The sequence below is a fragment of the Pagrus major genome, chromosome 24, assembly GCF_040436345.1.
Source record: "Pagrus major chromosome 24, Pma_NU_1.0".
Lineage (NCBI taxonomy): Eukaryota > Metazoa > Chordata > Actinopteri > Spariformes > Sparidae > Pagrus > Pagrus major.
In genome coordinates, this window is record NC_133238.1 from 19359475 (window position 1) to 19377895 (window position 18421).

An 18421-nucleotide genomic window follows, 5' to 3' on the forward strand; every position below is an offset into this window, starting at 1 on the left:
CAACCACATCTTGTTGTGTGTTTGTCAAAATCCAATACTTACTTCACATCATAATGTCAACGATGCTAACGCAGTCTGCTGTGGACGACCATGAAATGTGGTTGAAAGCACGAAAAAAAAGCTATCAAGCTGACCTTGAGTTATTAAATTTCACGTGAAACTTGAAGAAACACAGATTCAAATGCCACATTTGTGCAAAATGTAATGTTAAAATGAATATACTGCAGTTTTTCTGTTAAAAAAAACTCACTGTCATCCAGATAATCCTCTTCCTCGTCTTCTTTCTTCATTCTCCGTTTGGTCTCTTCGTCAAAAATGTAACCGAGGATGTTGGCCGGACTCTCGCTGTCGGAGTGACAGAGCTCGCTCAGCCTTGTGCCGATTGCCTGAACGGATAAAACACATCTAGAAACACATCCTCACGCTTACGAAGCAGTTTTATACAATTACGCTCTTGAACTCACGTCTCCCCACTGGCAGAAATGTTTGGCGGCGTTCCACTGAAGCTTCTGGTTCCTCTTGTTGCCCACGATGGGCGACCGGCCCCTGGACAGGCCTCTCTTGGTGATGTTCACGTGGTGGCCCTTCATCCACTCCGGCCAGTTGCCGCGGTTGCAGCGGTGGACGAATCGGGCGCACTCGAGGAAAAGCGAGGCCCGCGCCACCACCGGAGCTTCCTGGAAGCCAACCGGAAAAGTAAGATGAAGACGTGGAAACATTTGAGGGACGTTAAGAGAGCGTAGTTTAAAACGTACTAGGTCTAGGGCGGCGGCGAGGATGGAGGCGTCGGGTATCGTTCCCGGCTCGCAGCAGTTCAAGAGGAACTGGAAGCGCTTCATGCCCTGACGGATGGCGCCCAGATTCACCACGTTCTTGTTCTTCATGGCCTCCTGGCTGGCTGCTAGACGCTCCTGAAAGCCGTGAGGTCCTGGAGGAAACGTTTTTGAACGCAGAACAAGAGAAGAAGAGGGAGAAAGAGAGTATAACAGTACAAGTGAAGAGATTTGGAGTTTTTTTCGTTTGGGATGTATTCTGGCGTTTGCAAAAAAAGTAAAGACTACATTTAAGACATTGCGTGAAGCAACATCACCATCCAGGACGATTAACAGAAAAGCACTGAAGAGCCACCGACAAATGAAGCTGAGTGAGAGATGGACACACAGCCAATCGGCGGAGGTTACACTTGGATTTTTCATTTCCAATGCGATAAAAAATCTCATGAAGGCCTTTTTAAAGCCTCTTACACGATATATTCTTTACAGCGAGGATCTACATTGAAATGACAAGTGTAACCGCGGCCGCACAGATTTAAAAAAGCTGTATGAACCGTTCTGTTTTTAATCACTTGAATGAAACTCAAGGCTTTGGAAAATACCACCAGACGTCACCACAGAAGAGACGGAGAGAGCACTGACAGCGTCATGCTTCACAAAGCACAGCTCTACAGTAGAAAGATGGTTTTTTGGAGGTTATGAGTTTTATCCCCACACACCTCCTCTCCTCTCTTTCCACCGCTGAGTGGAAGAAAGAGGAAGGGGGGCTCGTCGTTGAAGAAAAGACAGGACGTGCACAGTTGGAAGGGGAGGGGATGTAGACTTGGTAAATACAGTACAACACACAGCTGAAGAGGAAGAAGTGGGAAGTGTTTTTACTTTTTTTCATTGCGATGCCAAAATCAGCTGCTCAAATCTCAAGCCAGGGTCAATTGTGACCTGAGGAAGTGGGATTTTCAACACATCTCAGTGTGATCGTGTTTAACTAGCTACAAAATGTAGCATGTAGCATGTTACATGTCGTTGCACAGGTGATGTACAGAAATATGTTTCCAAAATGTCAATGAAAAACACTGCATTGATGACGCTTTGAGATGGAGGACTAACCAAAGAGCATAAGCACAAATTAGTTTGGTTATTATTTATTTAAGAAAATGCGTTATGGAAGCATACAATTAGCTATGTTAGTTTAGTGAAGCTAACATAGCTTAACATAGGTAACATAGCTAAATTAGCAAAAATAGCTTTTAAATACACAAAATAACTAAGTTAACATAGGTTTTAATTACCTAACTTAGATACATTAGCTAAATATGTAACATACAGTAGCTAAGTTAGATAACATAGCATTTAAATAGCTAACATATTGTAGCTAAGTTAGCTACGATAGCTTTTTAATACCTAAGTTAGCTAACATAGCTTTTAAATACCTAACACACAGTTACGTTAACTAACATAGCTTAACATAGATAACATAGCTAAATTAGCAAAAATAGCTTTTAAATACACAAAATAACTAAGTTAACATATGTTTTGATTACCTAACTTAGATACATTAACTAACATAGCTTTTACATATCTAACATACAGTAGCTAAGTTAGCTAACATAGCATTTAAATACCTAACATACAGCCAAGTTGGCTAACAAAGCTTTTAAATACCTCACATACTGGAGCTGCATTAGCTAAAATAGCTTTTAAATACATAACACACTGCGAAGTTAGCTAACATAGCTTTTAACTACCTAATGCAGCTGAGCTAGCTAAGCTTTATTAGGTATTCAAAAGCAGATTTGAACTATTAAGTGTTTTTAGTTGAGCAAAGGTGCATTTTATTGTAAATTAATTCAACTCTTTATTGGTAAAAGTATGATATATGTTAATTTATCAGTTAAAAGCTACATAGTCTTGCTTTAAAGTGCCACAAATGCATTGTTTTACATTAACTTTTTTGGAATATACTATATGGGAGACTGCTAATTTAGAAAAATTGTTTTGTTTTTTTCTTTTATAAACTAGACACTGATGGGTTGAAAATAATACATTCAGGCTAACAGAGTGTAGCAGGCAGCTATCCGGCGGAGCTGACATGGAGAATGGCGGAACGGAAGAGAACAGACCACGACTTGCGAGGCGAGACAAGACACGACACCACACGGACAAACAGAGGCAGGGACAGGAAGAGAGAGAGATATAGACAGAGGACGATGGGGCGTGGGTGGGCAAGGGGCACCCCGGGGTGGGGGAGGTCTACCATCTTTCTCTTCTGTGTGGTGAAGCTTGGATGGATTCCTCCTGCCAGACCTCCATTTACCGAGCCGCTTGAAGAAATTCTCCTCCTCGTCCCTGGCGTACTCCGGCCCCACGGCGCCCCCTTCTGACAGCTTCACCGCACTGGTGAACTTCACCTAAGACACAGATGTATTTGATTTTGTATCCAGCCACTGTTCAGTTTTATTTTCTCTTATTGCAACTTTGCAAAATAAAAGTCTAAATCCTCAAAAGTCCAGAAGAAACACCAAAAACTTATGCTATTGCTACTGCTATTGTAGCATAATACAAAATAAAGTATATTACATTTTTCTTGGAGTGGACAGTATCATGGTTGCTGTTAATCCCCTCTGACCTTTGAACTCTGACGTATGAAGGACAGCCGATCCACCGAGCTGATATCCAGCAGGTCCTCGACGCCGTCGGTCAGTCCAGAAAGAGACGAGCGCTTCAGCCAGTTTCCTGTTGACACGTGGATAAAAGAAAATATACATCAACAACCAACATGGCAGAGGAAATAAAGCCAGAAATGTAGAGTACACACCGGGTTATTATGAAGGCAAGAACACATGCACACACACAAGGGTTGGGTAGAGTAAGCATTCCCTCATCGTTACTGTACGGGACGTTCAGGGTTTGTAAAGTCACAAAGAGTCACAGAGGTTCATTCAAAAATGATACAGAAAGGTACAAAACTATCTTTTGTTGCTTTGTTATGAGACGACTTAAACATACGACCCTTGTCGAGTGGTATTTGCAAATATGATTTCATACAAGGCTGTCACAAAAGTGGATACCAGATGGATGGAGTTAACTGTACTGCCATACATGATACCTATAAAATGCAGATACTGCAGTATGTTTGGATGATTTTCAACAAATACAAGGTGAAAATAGGCCTACAGGAGCTGTCTTGTATTTTTAAAATAGTTTGTTTTGGAAAAAATAAACTTCATTTTGATTTACAGAGCTTGAATGTGTCTTTGTTTTGCTGTGTGTCTGTCAATATTCACATTAAAACTAATGTAATCAATTAATCTACTATTTAATACATTTAAAAACATGGAAAAAGTCACTAAAATGGCTAACTAAATTAGCATTAGCAGGATTTCAACTAGCTGTTATTTCTAGATTTAGCTTAATTCATTTTTAAATTTATTAAGAATTTAAAAAAGAAATACATTACCAAAATGTTATGTTAACACACCTTTCAAATACTGAGAGTAAGTAAATTATTAGCTTTAGCTGGGTCTAGCCATGGCTACCACACCAGCTAGCTTTCACTTGATATGATGCTAGCTTCCTGCTGAACCTTAGCTATGTACATGGCTATTTTTTCTCCAATTAGCTGGGTGGAAAAATAAAATTAATCACCGAAATATTGATTTAACACATGTAAATGATAGCTAAGTCTACCACACCAATTAGCTTTCACTCGATATAAGGCTAACTGTCTTGCTTAACCTTGGTAGAGTAGCCTACTTGGCGTTTTTTTTTAATTATTATTAATTTAACTACCAGTTAGCTATTACTTGGTACAACGCTAGCTTTCTTGCTGTAGCTTAGCCACCTAGTTAGCTGTAAATATAAATGTGTTGGTCGTATATGCCCGAGAGGAAAGTGTGTAGCCCTCTGCAGCAGCCTCCATCCATCTGATACCATCTGCAAATACGATTGGACCCAGGTCTGGAACACGGTGCACACTGGGAGAGATGACCAACACAAACAAACGTGACACAAACACCGTATGAAGATGGGTCCACATCCACATACGTAAGACAGAGAGAGTGAGTGGTAGGCGAACAGTCCCACGGCATGCTAAGGCACAAGAAGGAACACAAAACAGACCAAAGAGATGAAGTGACTTGGCCTCGCGGCAGGCATCGTTCCAATGTCAGACAAACGAAACACATCATGTTAACGTGAATTTCAAGGCGACAGCTGGGACAACAAATGCAGTGAGGTATGGTCATGGAAATGCAAACTGGTACCAGATCTGATATTTACAAAAAAAAAAATGATTCTGTAGCTTTGTCAGGCACTGAAATAAAGTATCTCCCTGTCTGGTTAGCATTAGCATTTTGTAGCTTTGTCAGGCACTTTAATCTGTCAGTACTTCCCTGTCTGGCGAGTGCTGTAGCTTTGTCAGGCACTAAAGTCAGTCAGTATTTCCTCGTCTAGTTAGCATTAGCATTTTGTAGCTTTGTCAGGCACTAAAGTCAGTCAGTATTTCCTTGTCTGGTTAGCATTAGCATTTTGTAGCTTTGTCAGGCACTAAAGTCAGTCAGTATTTCCTTGTCTGGTTAGCATTAGCATTTTGTAGCTTTGTCAGGCACTAAAGTCAGTCAGTATTTCCTTGTCTGGTTAGCATTAGCATTTTGTAGCTTTGTCAGGAACTGAAGTCAGTCAGTATTTCCCTGTCTGGTTAGCATTAGCATTTTGTAGCTTTGTCAAGCACTGTAGCTTTGTCAGGCACTAAAATCAGTCGGTATTTCCTCGTCTAGTTAGCATTAGCATTTTGTAGCTTTGTCAGGCACTAAAGTCAGTAAGTATTTCCTCGTCTTGTTAGCATTAGCATTTTGTAGCTTTGTCAGGCACTAAAGTCAGTAAGTATTTCCTCGTCTAGTTAGCATTAGCATTTTGTAGCTTTGTCAGGCACTAAAATCAGTCAGTATTTCCTTGTCTGGTTAGCATTAGCATTTTGTAGCTTTGTCAGGCACTGGAATCAGTCAGTATTTCCTTGTCTTGTTAGCATTAGCATTGTGTAGCTTTGTCAGGCACTGAAGTCAGTCAGTATTTCCCTGTCTGGTTCAGACCTGCCTAACTAGTCTTACCTATCGGCAGCTTCAGCTTCTTGCGCAGTGAAATGCGTCGGGATCTGGAGCGGGAGCGCCGGTCAGTGGTGGTGCCGGAGTGGGCGGTGGTGCACTCCGAGGTGTCCTGCTCTGATTGGCTGCTGGTGTCGCTGGCGGCACTCTGCGACTTGAACATCTTCCTCCAAAAATCCTTCCTGCCAAGCAGAGCACCCGGGATCTGTTCATCACTGGGGTGAAGGAAGGTCGGATATGAATGTTTACGTACGGATTAAAACAACTTTTTTACATCTTTGGAGTAAATTTTACGTTTAGCACTGTGACTTGTTCTTGAGGGAAGAGTTTTACAAGTCTTTCCTATTTCGAGCAGAGAAAATGGCGGCTGGACTCGACATACGGTAGATGGTGCTATATGGACATGCTGTGAGGTGGACACTCACTGTTCGGGGGTCTGGGGGGGTCTACTGGAGATGTAGCTGCGACACTCATCTGCAGCACTGGACACCTGACCCTTCTCCCCGGACACACCCGCCTCTGACCTGCGCACACACACAACACGCACGCCAACACACAAGACAACAGCGCTCAGCCCACCTAGTTCAGACACAGCCTGGACTCTCCTGATGGACTCAAGCCGACCCAGGTCTCTCATCGATGCTAACTGAGCTAACTAGCTAAAAAAAAGTTGCGTTTCCATTTATCGGCGCAAATAACCTAGGCTACATGAAGCGTTGTTTCATGCAGCCTAGCACAGGGTGTTTTATTTTGAAAAAATTGCCAGGCATTTACCGTCAACGTCTGATTAAAAAGCCTAAAATCAAAACTTGACCGTCGGCCGAAGTATTAACAAACTTAGATAAAAATAGTGGCGGTGCCTCCTGGCAGGGCTGCCGACATCAAATCAGTCACTCAAGCAGAAAAAACAGATGCAGACGGGACAGAAAGAAACATAAAAGAAATAAAAACACCAACAGCAGTGATGAGAAGCGTAGCTCTGATTTGTCAGAAAAAGGAGAAGACGACATATTGGTTACCACGTAGCAGGGGAAGGTTTTTAAGGCCAATGTTCGAGGCCACTTCAACAGTAATGGACATGATGTCACTGAGACCATTTCAGGCCACTGATTGGCCACTACCTCCTGGGTCCGGGCTGCTTGGCCTCCTCCTTCTCGTCCGGTTTCTTGGTGGCGGTGACCTTCTCGGCGCTGTCCAGGAGAGCGCTCAGCGCCACCCTGCGGAAGACGTTCCCGTGGGCCTCCTTGATGAACTGCACCAGCTGGCGGATGTCACAGTACAGACCCTGGGAAAGAAAAGAGCGAGAGCGAGGGACGTGTGAGTCTGCATTAATATCATAATACATGCAGGAAACTGTTGGTGTTGGTGTTTGTGAGCAGGCTTGTTTGCTGAGGCACCAGCTCCAGCTTGTGAGTGGGTGGCCTCTGATTCGGTGCCATATTAAAGCCTGTTTTGAAAAAGTGTGTCATCTTCCGCCAACGAACACACAAGTCACGCCAGCCGAGAGGCTTTCAGAGGAGTGATCCACATGGATTTAACAGGAACACGTGTGATGCTTTACGAGTGAGATGAGAAAAAAAATGTCATTTTCAGAATAAAAGGTATATTTTAGACTTATTTAAGGACTCATTTGCTTTAAAATCTATAGAAATATTGGATGTATCCAGGAGAATCTCACTGGCTTTAACTTTCAAGGGAATCAGAGTGCAAGAATTTTACATAAGTGGGTCAAAAATTACCCATAATTCCTTTGGAAATCCACAGGGATGTTGCTACACAATCTACTGCGAGTCATATCACCACCAATCGGCTGAATCTCTTTACACTGGAAGGTAATTTTACATGTGAGTTACCCTACATGCTACATTAGCCTGCTAGCTAACATGTGCTGCAGTTTTGGCTTAAGCGTTGCTGTCAATAGCTTAGTTAGTTGAGTAGCTACGTAGCATAACCATAAACTGCATATAATGTGTTTTATTCACGTTCTCGTGCATGTAAAAGATCTCGAAAGTTAAAAAGCCCAAAGTCCGTAGCCCCGCCTTTAATTACTTGACTTTGTGACATCACACTGCATCACCATGTCGCACATTTTGCATAATTTACGCCTGTATTCACAGTAGAAGTGAAGCTAACTGGAAGCTGAAGCCACGACAGAGCCGACTGGAGGCGCGGTGAGCGGTGCTGGCTCAGGCGTGTGTGAGCCGACCAATCGGAGAGGACTGGGTATTCGGGAGGAGGGGGGCCTTAAAGAGACAGGAGCTAAAACAGAGCATCGCTTTTTGAGCTATTAAAGCATGTAAACCTATTCTGGTAGTCAAAGTCCCTCAGTTGATGTCATTTCTAATTAATTTCCAATAAATAAAAAGATATTAATGAAAAATATCTGTTCCAGCAAAGATCTGAGAATAGCTGGAGTTAATGTCGTTATTAATGGAGCGAGATTAACGACACTTCACATCCGATTCATCATGTATGAACCAGACGGCATTAGAGAAAATGAGCCATTAATAATTGAACCACCACATCCTGCACGATGAGATAAGAGAGTCCGACTCTGAAGCCGAGCACAGACTGAATCACGGAGAGACTGAAACATGAAAAACAAACACAGGCCGAGCGAGATGGCAGATGGACGGATGACTTCACCCACCACTCACCAGGTTCTCGGGGCTGTGCAGCTCGTGTGTGGTGGAGGCGCAGCGGGTGATGAGGGACTTGAACATGCATCCCACCACCACCGCCTCCATATTCTGCGCCACCGACTTGTTGTCCCCCGTGGTGAAGTTGTTCCCGAAGCCCGCCTTGTCTGGAAGCAACAGGGAAGGCGGGAGAGACCACGGATCACACAGGGGGGGTGGTTTAGTCAGTGGTAGGGGTTGGGGGGGGGTTCGGTTGGTGGGAGAACATTATTGACAGCTGACCAACTTGAGATTAAAACATTGAGCCCGTACAACAGGGGAAGGGGAAAGGGGTGAGGGCAAAGGAAAAGGGGGTCCATAAAGCATATGGGGGGGAGAAGCAAACTGAAAAGGATTCTTGGTCGGGGGGGTTAAGGAACACATGCAAGTGACTAAGGCCTGCTCTAAAAACAAACATTCAGTACGGGGCTTGTTCTCTTGGTCCAGATACAACAATGTGACAAGTCTTAAAACCAGATTTCATTTAAAAAAAAGTCTAAATTTTGGAGTTGCAGGCGAGTTTTGTCACTTTCGGAGAGAGTGAGGGGTGCAGCGATGGAAGCGGTGCCTTGGGAAGGGTCTGATCGGGTGAGTATTGCTTGTATTATTGCTTGTTATTGATTAATTGATCATGTGTATCTACCGATGTTTCTTTTTTTCGCCCTCCTGGACCTCTCACCTGCACTGCCGTACTCTGCAAGAGAAAAGAGGCGGGGCAACAGGTTGATTGACATCAGGCCAGCACAGACATGTAACGCGGTGTCAGAAAAGGACGTTGGCACCCCACCTCCGGTCGAACGGAGGCGAACTGGAGACGCACTTAGACTGCACACGCGCAAAAATAACACACACAACATACACACAAGTACCAAAAAAATCAAACAAAGGTGCCCGGTTCACTTTCAAGAGTTGAAACACTCATCGGTTCAGTAACTTGCCAATTGCACGGTATCATAGTGACGAACACACTTCAAGTATTTTCAGTGCAAAACTGAATTGGCAATGTGCAATGTGTCTCAATGCTCAGCAATAAAAGCCGCCAGATTGAGCAGAGATGTAAATGGGGGGGCAAAGCTTTGGATTGGCAAGTGTACAGAATGGATGAGTGAGTAAAGGAAAGGTAGGAAAAAAGGATTTCGGCTCGTTGAAGTGGATGAAAAAGGGGGAGGATGGAGGCAGGAGGAGGACGAGGACAAAAAGGGGACGCGGACAAAAGCGGAGACGAGTGGAAGGAGGAAGGAGGGAAAAACACATATATAAACAGAGATAGCGCTGGAATGCAAAGTCGGAAGTGCGGGGTGAGACAGCGGTAGTGCAATTCAGCTTTGTCAACCACACTGGAGTCAGTGCTGATAAAGTTTTTTGAATGGGTCTAAATGTACAGTAGCGCTGAAACGATTACTCAATTAAGTGACAACTATTTTTTCTTTAAAGTCCTCAGAAGAACTGTTTTCTCTGTAGATTTCGTACGTTGGTTCAGCTAAAATTTTAATTAAACATCTCACTGTAGTCCTAAGAAATTGTGCCGCCTGCTTTTAGCCAAGCTAGCAGTATGGCTAAATGTAGGTCGTATGTGGTCGTGTCTTTGCTCAAACCGTTAGCTACACTGCTCGGCTGGTACATATCCATAAGCTTTCAGAGCATAATTAAGTCTTTACTGCTCGTTTTGGACAAGCTCAAGAGTCATTTTCTTGTTTTTCTTGAATCTATAACAACAACTTCATAAAAAAAGACAATTAAATTGTACGTTAGCTTCACTGTGCAGGATTTTTCTACCTTGAAGTTACTGTAAACAAACGTTATGATTGGTTCTACACGTTGACTGAACTGATTTAAGGTAATCTCAGCATGCTAACATGCTCATTTTTACAATGCTAACATACTGATGCTATGCACGTTATCATGTTCCATGCCAGTTTTGCTTAGTCTGTTAGCATGCTAACATTTGCTAATTAGCACGAAACACAAAGCTGAGCGTGATGGGAATGTTAGTTTTGCGTGTATTTGGTTATGACTGAAGCAATGCAATAGTTAGCAAATGTTAGCGTGCTTACAAACTAAGCGAGGGTGTTCAGCAATGCCAAGCACTGACATTGTGAGCATGTTAGCATGTGGATTTTTGCGAGCTGCTAGCTTGGCTTTAGACTTTGACTCTTGAAGTTTGTGGACCAAACGATTAATCACGTCAATTAATGCAAAAAAAAAAAATTGTCAGATTAATTGATAATACAAAAGAATCGTTAGTTGCAGCCCTACTGGACAGAACCATGACTTTTTTCCAGCATCCATGCTAACCCGAATCGCATCCACATTGAAGACCAATGCCAGTCCAACCCTGATGCACCCTATTTGTGCATTTGCCATCAGCGCATTTTTTTTTTTTTGTGCGTCAAGATCTTCATCTGGTCCCACTCACACGCACACCCGCATACTTACTGTCGGTAATGGGCTCCATGCAGAAGCCCAGCAGTGCATGCAGGAAGTCCACAATGTTATTGAGAGAGTCTTTGTTGACGTACTCGCGCATTGTCTGCCGAAACTGCACCTTGTCCAGCTTGTAAAGGCTGGTCAGGCAGTTCTGGGCCTGGAAGCAGACAATAATGGAAAAAGAAAGAACTGTGGCTGCTAGAAAAAACTCTCTTGCAAGGATTCATTTCACTTTCATGAAACTTTCATCGCACCAAAGGAGCAATACGGTTAATAATTAATAGGGAATGAATAAATGTCAAGCGCCACACGCCGCGCCGGTTTTTATATGGAAACTGCACAGATGAGGGTCAGTCGAGGTAAAGAGAGGAGAGTCTGACCTGCATCCTGAGGCGATCCCCGGACAGTCCGCGGTGTCCCTCGCCACAGCCGTAGGCGCAGCCCAGCGACTTGACTATCTTTATCAGCATGGTGAGAGCCAGGCGGTGGGTGCTGAAGCCCGAGCCCTCCTCCTGCTCACGGTGGAGGACACGAACGTGAACAGACAGGAGTTTTTATGTAGCTGTATCAAGATGTTTGACGTTTCTACTCACCTTTTTATCATTATCCTTGTTGTTCTTCACATCGTCCCTGCTCCCCTGCCCGCTCCCTCCACCGCTTCCCCCTCCTCCACCACCTCCGCCTCCATCTCCCCCTCCGCCCGCCCCGGCCCCGGGAACCGAGCCGCCTCCCTGGGCGCCTCCGCCGAGCCCCTGACCGGCTGGGTCTTTGGCCCGCGCCTCCTGGTTCTCCTTGTTGTCGGGCTTGGAGAGCTTCTTGCCCATGCCGGGCACCACGCCCAGCTGCAGCAGGCAGTCGATGATGTTGAGGGCCACGTCGCAGATCCTGGAGCTGATGTCGTGGCTGAGGACGGCGTAGAGAGCCCGCAAGACAGCCTAGGATACAAGATGGAGGGAAAAAATGTCTTGAAATTGCTTTTTTTTGTCCAACCAGCTGCTGAAAGACTAAATTTATTAAATTAGTCATGTCTTTATTGATTATAAAGCAGATCTTGGTGCTTTTAAAAAATACTGTGAAAGTATCGAAACTGTGCCTTTAAACGAGCCGTCAGGACTTCCGTTACTTTGTGATGTCACAACTATAAGCCACGCCTCCAAACACAGAATGAGTTCACGTGGAAACACGATGGGCGGTGCCTGCTCAGGCCTGTGAGATCGTTTACCGAGCGAACGCTCACCGTGAGGTCCAGCATGCCGTTCTTCAGCACAAAGTTATTGGTCCCCTCGATGTTCTCGCCCTCCTCCAGGAACGAGTAGTTGATGCAGGAGTCGGTGAAGCTGCGCGGCAGGTTGGCGCAGGCCAGCGGCTCCACGGGGATCTCGGGGACGGTGACGGGGTTGCAGAGTTTCTTCATGTGCTCGGTGAAGAAGTCGGCGTAGCCAACGTTGAAGGACGCCACCGTGGTGTTGAACGCCGCCATGGTGATGGTGGAGATCTGAGAGCGGACTGTGAGCACACATGAAATACATCATTAGGCTATTAAATCCACCAAATATGTTAATTAAAAAAAAGTAGGCATTAATAAATTAATACAATGTGACATTTATCAATATTTACCTTTAAATTTCCCTTTGTGTTAATAGTTTATTTACTTTTCCATTCAATTTTCCATTTTATTTGTGAATTTTTTCATTTAATTTTTTTAATTTCTGTATTTATTTCTGTATTAATTTGCATTTTACCCATAAACTTATTTATTTCTATATTTTCTTTAAGCATTTTGACTCTTTCAGTCTTCCATACATGAGAAGAAAAATGAGAGCTCAGTTTTAACTTTGTGTAATAACATTTAAAAGATCAGAAACTGCATTACTAAGGTCGATATGATCAATAAAAACAACTACAAAGAATAATCACACTTTATTCTCACAATCAGCTCTCTTCTATAATCATCTTCTGTTCTCAGTCAACGTAATAACATGCATGAGATGCAGTGCGGAGACAGCACTGTTATTTGTATGTAAATTAGCATTGTCACAGGAATATCACCGTTATATAACTCTGTCCTATTTCTGCTCGGCTCGGCAGGCCTCAGTGGAGCTGGCAGCGTCTGTTGTTTGTTGAGGCTGATGGACTGTAATGTGATTGTAGTTTTTAATGTGTGTAGTCATGAAAATAGAGCATAATCACTACTGTATACTGAGTTTACCTTTTTTTTAAATGTAAAAATGGCTTTTTATCCTCACTTTTCTGTTGATTTGTTAGATATTGAAAGAATAATGGTTGAAGATCCTCTAAGTGCCTTGTTATTTGGAAATTTTGCAGCTTTTGCTTGTTTCAGGCTAATTCTCTGACTTAAAGTCTTGCACTATGTAAGAATTTTAGCTGAAAACATTTAAAAATTAAATAAAATTATCAACAGAAGGCGAAGGAATAACAGTTTAGACGTTATTGCATGTTGTGTCGCAGAAAGTTAGCATGCTAACCAGCTAGCTCTGGCCTGCCTTGGTCCAAAAGCTCCTAGCTAGCTGTAAAAACCAACACTTCCCCGGAGCTCCCATTCTGGACCGCTAGCTGCACGGCTAACTGACCTAACAGCAGCTACAGCTAGCAGCAGTTAGCGGATACCCCTATTTGCAATATTGCACCTTTAATTTGCTCTTTTCTTATTCCCGCCTTCACGTTACCTTCCTTGACGGTGTTGTCGCTGTGGCTGTTGGAGTGGTCGGGCATGTCTCTGAGCAGGGAGTGGTGGGAGTGGGAGTGTTTGGCGCTCAGGCTGTCGGCGTCGGCGGCCGTGTCGGTGCTTCCTCGCCGCGTGAACTTGCCTGGAAAGTGACGCAACGGATTAATACATCAGGTTGGATCAAACACACAACATTGGATAAAGCAAAGCAGTTATAGAAACCTGTCTTTTTCCTGCATCTATCAGGCCTTTTCTTGGAAATGTTCTTCCTGTAAATGGGGCTAATCCGAAGCTAAGTGGGGACATAACAGTAGTGTGAAAAGGAGGCAGTGGGTTCATGGAAAGAAGGCACCAACTCTGGATAATAATACGAATGCATGTGTGCCCTGAGCCAATTTTAATCACACTTCACAGCGAGAGCTAATAAGGAATCCCGATGTTAATGAACTGACCTACTTCACTGACAGCCGGATCCAGACACAATCCTCTGACTCACCAAACGGGGGCTTAAGGGGGAAGTGAATCAAGACTGTGGTGACTACTGGTGACATGCAATCTACTCTCAGTCTTTCCTACCCATGATGGTGGCCTGCCAGCCGCCGCGGTCCAGCGCCCGCCGGTCGTCGCCCAGGCCGGAGAAGCTCCCGAAGGAGAAGGTGCTGCGGGTGGGCGAGACGTCCAGGTGGTCCTCGTGGAGCAGGAAGGGAACCCCCATGCGGCGCTGACGCTTCTTCCCAGTGTGATGGAACGGGATGGAGCCCTTTCTCTCGCGGTCCTCGCGCCGGTTCTTAAACTGGAGCGCAAAGTAAACGTACTTTAAAGGTCATATTGATAACGTTTGTAGAAAAGATGCATAATAAAGGTATTTCTTCTCCTTAAAAACATTAAAATAACAAACAGCGGCAGTGTTGTGGTGTGAGTGCAAATGGAAGCGGGCATTTTACCCTGCTAAACATTAAATTAGCATGTTAGCATTCAAGACTTGATCTGTCTCTGACCTTCTTGAAGATGTTCATGCCGAGGTCGGAGGCGAGGTCAGGCACTGCCTGTCGACGCAGGTTGGTCAGAGAAACCTTCGCGAACGTCTCTGTGCTCAGAGACTTTCCCTCTTCGTTGCATTTCAGACTCATATCCTGCAAAACACAGCAGAGGACACGGATAACGTAAGCGTTGGCGTCTCAACACAATCCCTCCATCAACTTCCTGCCGTTACTACCTGAGTCTTGTGCGTGTTGACCAGTGAAGGCGTGGCGGCCACCATGGAGCTGCTGCGCGGCCGCGGCAGAGGCGTGACCAAAGGTTCGGGCACTCGTTCAGGTCTCTCCTCCAGGATCTGCCTCAGGCGCTGCAGGTAGTACATCAAGGCCCAGTGGACGCCCTCCTCCGTCCAGTGAGGCTGCAGCAGGCAGCGCAGCACCGCCACGTCGAAGTAGGTGGCGTAGCGAGCTCGCTGGGAGAGGGAGGTCGGCAGGCCGGCAGGGGCCGACGTCCTTGAAGAAAAGGGAAGGAGATACAGATGATTTTATGGTTTGATCCCTTTTGAATCAGAAACACACACACGTAAGTCAACAAGTCAAATGCCGGTTCCGGTAAAGTGACTGGACGGAAGCTAATTTGATTATGCTAACTTCCTGTGGCACAGAGCGTACAGTCGGTCTGAAATCTGCCCAAAAACATCGCAAATTTTTCAAAGAGGTCGAGGCATTTTCCAGGTATGGCAAAAAAAATGGAAGGAGAAGTTACGTAAACACATCGGAGAGCTATAAGAAAAGGTTTATCTTAAAGTTCAAGACGTTACTTTAATCTAACTTTTACCTTGAATCTTTGTTTTTGTAGTGATTTTCTTCCATGTTTTGGGTGTTTTCTTGTGTACATGTGGTTTTATGGTCAACCAGGCCGAGCAGATGTAGAAAAGTGGAGTAAAAAGGATTTAAATGAAGGCTGGAGGGGCAAGTAAGAGGTGCTGAAAGTAAATAACAGCAACATCATTGAAATCTGACAACTGATAATTGAACCCAGGATCATTAAAAAAGCCAAAATCCAATGCATGTTGCTGCATTCTGCCTGTGATTTGATCCTTTCCTGCTCCGTCACACAACTCACTCAGCACACAATTACAAAATGTCACAGCCTCTTCTGTTGTATTAGCTTGTCGTCAGCTGCTTCATTAATAATGCATCAAAGGAGGATGGTAAACAAGGGCAGAGCCCCCCTCCGGCGTCATTGGGAGAGCGGGCGGTTCGGAGAGGCAGCCTACGTGAGTCCACTATAAATAAGCTGGAATGAAGGTCAGCGGTTTGGGCGAGAGCTGCAGAGACGCACGGAGAAACAGACTGATACCGTGAGCGAGGCAGAACGAGGCATTTAATCTCAGCCGCTGTAATAAACGGAGCAGGAAGGCGACGGTCGATACCGACATGAATCACTTTTAGAGCGGACAGCAGAGGGAGGCTGTATCATGTTTCAGCGTCTCGCCACACACACACACACACACACACACACACACACACACACACACGCTCTGCCCTGCTGCTCATGTTGTGTCAGGTTGCCACGGCGACCGAGTGACGACAGCCGCCTCCCCCCTCCCCACACACACTACCGACTCTCCATGCGGTAGGAGGGATGCAGCAGCCAGCCAGCCAGCCAGCCGGCCTGCCGGCAGCACAGCGGTTGCCATGGAAACTGCCTCAGCATCAGCAGGGCTGTGAGATGCGGCGCCACAGGATGAGCAAGCTGCATTAATCAGAGAGCATCACCTGATGGCGGGAACGATTTCTATCGGAGGGAGCGCGCGAAAGATGGCTGTTTTCTGATCGACAGCAGGAATCCAACGACTCGAAACCCTTCCTACGCTAAATCCCCTCCAATGTGAGAACTCGCCCTCGCTTGAAGGACTCATTTACATTTCCTCGCTTTTCTTCTCCAGCTTCCAATTCCCACCACCGACCCTTCAAACAAAGCAATTAATCTGGGAAACAATGGGGATAAACCTCTCTGTTCCTGCGACACCACGTGACTGCCCACAAACCCTTTGGTGTCGGGGTGTATTAGGAGGATATAACTAGCTCGGAGGGGGGAGGGGGGGGAGCTTATTTTGATGGCTGAAGCGCTGGCATGACTTGAGTAGATGATGACGCCCACGCAGGATGTGCAGGATGTTGGAGCAGAGTTTGTTCAGGCACTTCCTACCAAACTCGAACCAGGAAATCACGGGACGCACTCTCTTGAGTTTTTCCGTTTTTTTCCTGCCAACCCACGCCGGTCGAAACCTGCCCGGCTCGTGCCAAAGACAGCACAGATTGAGCTTCGGCCTGGCACCGACGACCAAGACAATCCCAGTCTTGCCGCGGGGATGACCGAAGATGGAGCCAGGCCGGAAACACTGCCAGCGTCAGACATGTCACACATTACTTCAGCGTAATTACCCTGGTTTTGTGGGCACATGTCAGATGGGCCTAATGCTGGAGAAAGACGAGGCTCTGTACTGTATGTGTGTGTTAGTGTGTGTGTGCGCTGACTGAGTAGACAGCAGCGCTCGGGGCAACCCATTACACAGGGGAAGGAGGAGCTATTCATATACGCTGGCTCTCACGAGCTGCTGTGCCGTGCAGTGTGTTTCGACAGACGCCGCCGCAGGGATAAATGTTTAGCCATCAACAAGATGATGGCACCAGTCCCGTGTCAGCGCGGGTCACTTATAAATCACTGCACTGCCGCAGCCCCACAGCTGGATCCTCGGCTGCGGCACGGACGCTTGAGGAAGCTTATGCGAAGGCAGCGAAGGCGTATGTTGATCGTAATGGAGCTACAGTGATGTTAATATACGGGATTACTGCACGATTAAAACGAGGTCCGTTCAAATTTACGAGTTTGTTGAAGACGAGACTAAAAACTGCAAGATCTCAAGGCCTTTACACACTTTTCCTGCCATAAATCCGCAAGTCAACATTGTTTTTTGTCATGATTTACGCACAAAAAAATCTTTTTTTGCCGGAACGAGGTCCATTTCTCCGAGCTTTCGCCCTGCAATTGAAGGCATTGACCAGTCATGATGTCCGCCACACACGTCCCGTAATTATAAAGACAACGTGACAGAGGTTACTCGAGTGAAAGTTGGGGAACTGGAGCTGTTTAATACATCTGTGCTCTCGTCAAATCCACCAGACTCCATTGATAAAAACACTAATTTTACAGAACATGGGAGCTGCCCAAAATCGCCAAGGTTTTCTGGGTTTTAATGCAAGAATGTGCAGGAAATGAAGTGTTAGAGGATATTTTTTGATATATTTGAAACATTTAATTTATTATTATTGTCTCTGTACGTCTGCTTCAGCGAATGAAGGCAAACCTCAGGCTGGACGGATGATTGCTTCCTCTCAAGTCGACAAAAGCAGAAGAGTTCAGGATGCTTTGCTGAAGATCTGCTTTCAGCTCTGCTATCTATATTTTACAATTGTTTATTCATGTTTTACTGTTGTTATTATTTATATTCTACTCTATTTTATCTTTTCTCTTATTTTTATTGCTTGTAACTCTGTTTTCCTGTATTCAAAGTTTCATGTAACACGACTGTAACTGAGTTTTATCGCATTTTTTTGATCCATCTGAAGCTAAAGTCGAGACACGTGGCGTCTTATTCTGCATTGACTTTAAAACCTTGTGATTTTGTTTTGATTTCAGGTTGCCAGATCCCCAAAGGGCAGCTATTTTATATGCTGCTACAGCACTTTTGAACAAACTTTACATTTTAAGTGA

At 45.0% G+C, this 18421-nt stretch overlaps 1 protein-coding gene across 1 annotated transcript in view; it reads right to left on the reverse strand.

Moving 5' to 3' along the window:
• The window catches only part of unc80 (unc-80 homolog (C. elegans)), a 42056-nt gene that overhangs the window by 19509 nt on the left and 4126 nt on the right, over positions 1–18421 (reverse strand). Inside the window, 18 exon segments of the mRNA XM_073462530.1 lie at positions 251–386; positions 465–677; positions 756–928; positions 3028–3181; positions 3400–3506; positions 5879–6087; positions 6298–6396; positions 6994–7157; positions 8530–8678; positions 9194–9244; positions 10987–11134; positions 11358–11492; positions 11571–11912; positions 12215–12483; positions 13665–13805; positions 14240–14456; positions 14662–14796; positions 14880–15153. Of these exon segments, the coding sequence (XP_073318631.1) occupies positions 251–386; positions 465–677; positions 756–928; positions 3028–3181; positions 3400–3506; positions 5879–6087; positions 6298–6396; positions 6994–7157; positions 8530–8678; positions 9194–9244; positions 10987–11134; positions 11358–11492; positions 11571–11912; positions 12215–12483; positions 13665–13805; positions 14240–14456; positions 14662–14796; positions 14880–15153 (3116 nt within the window).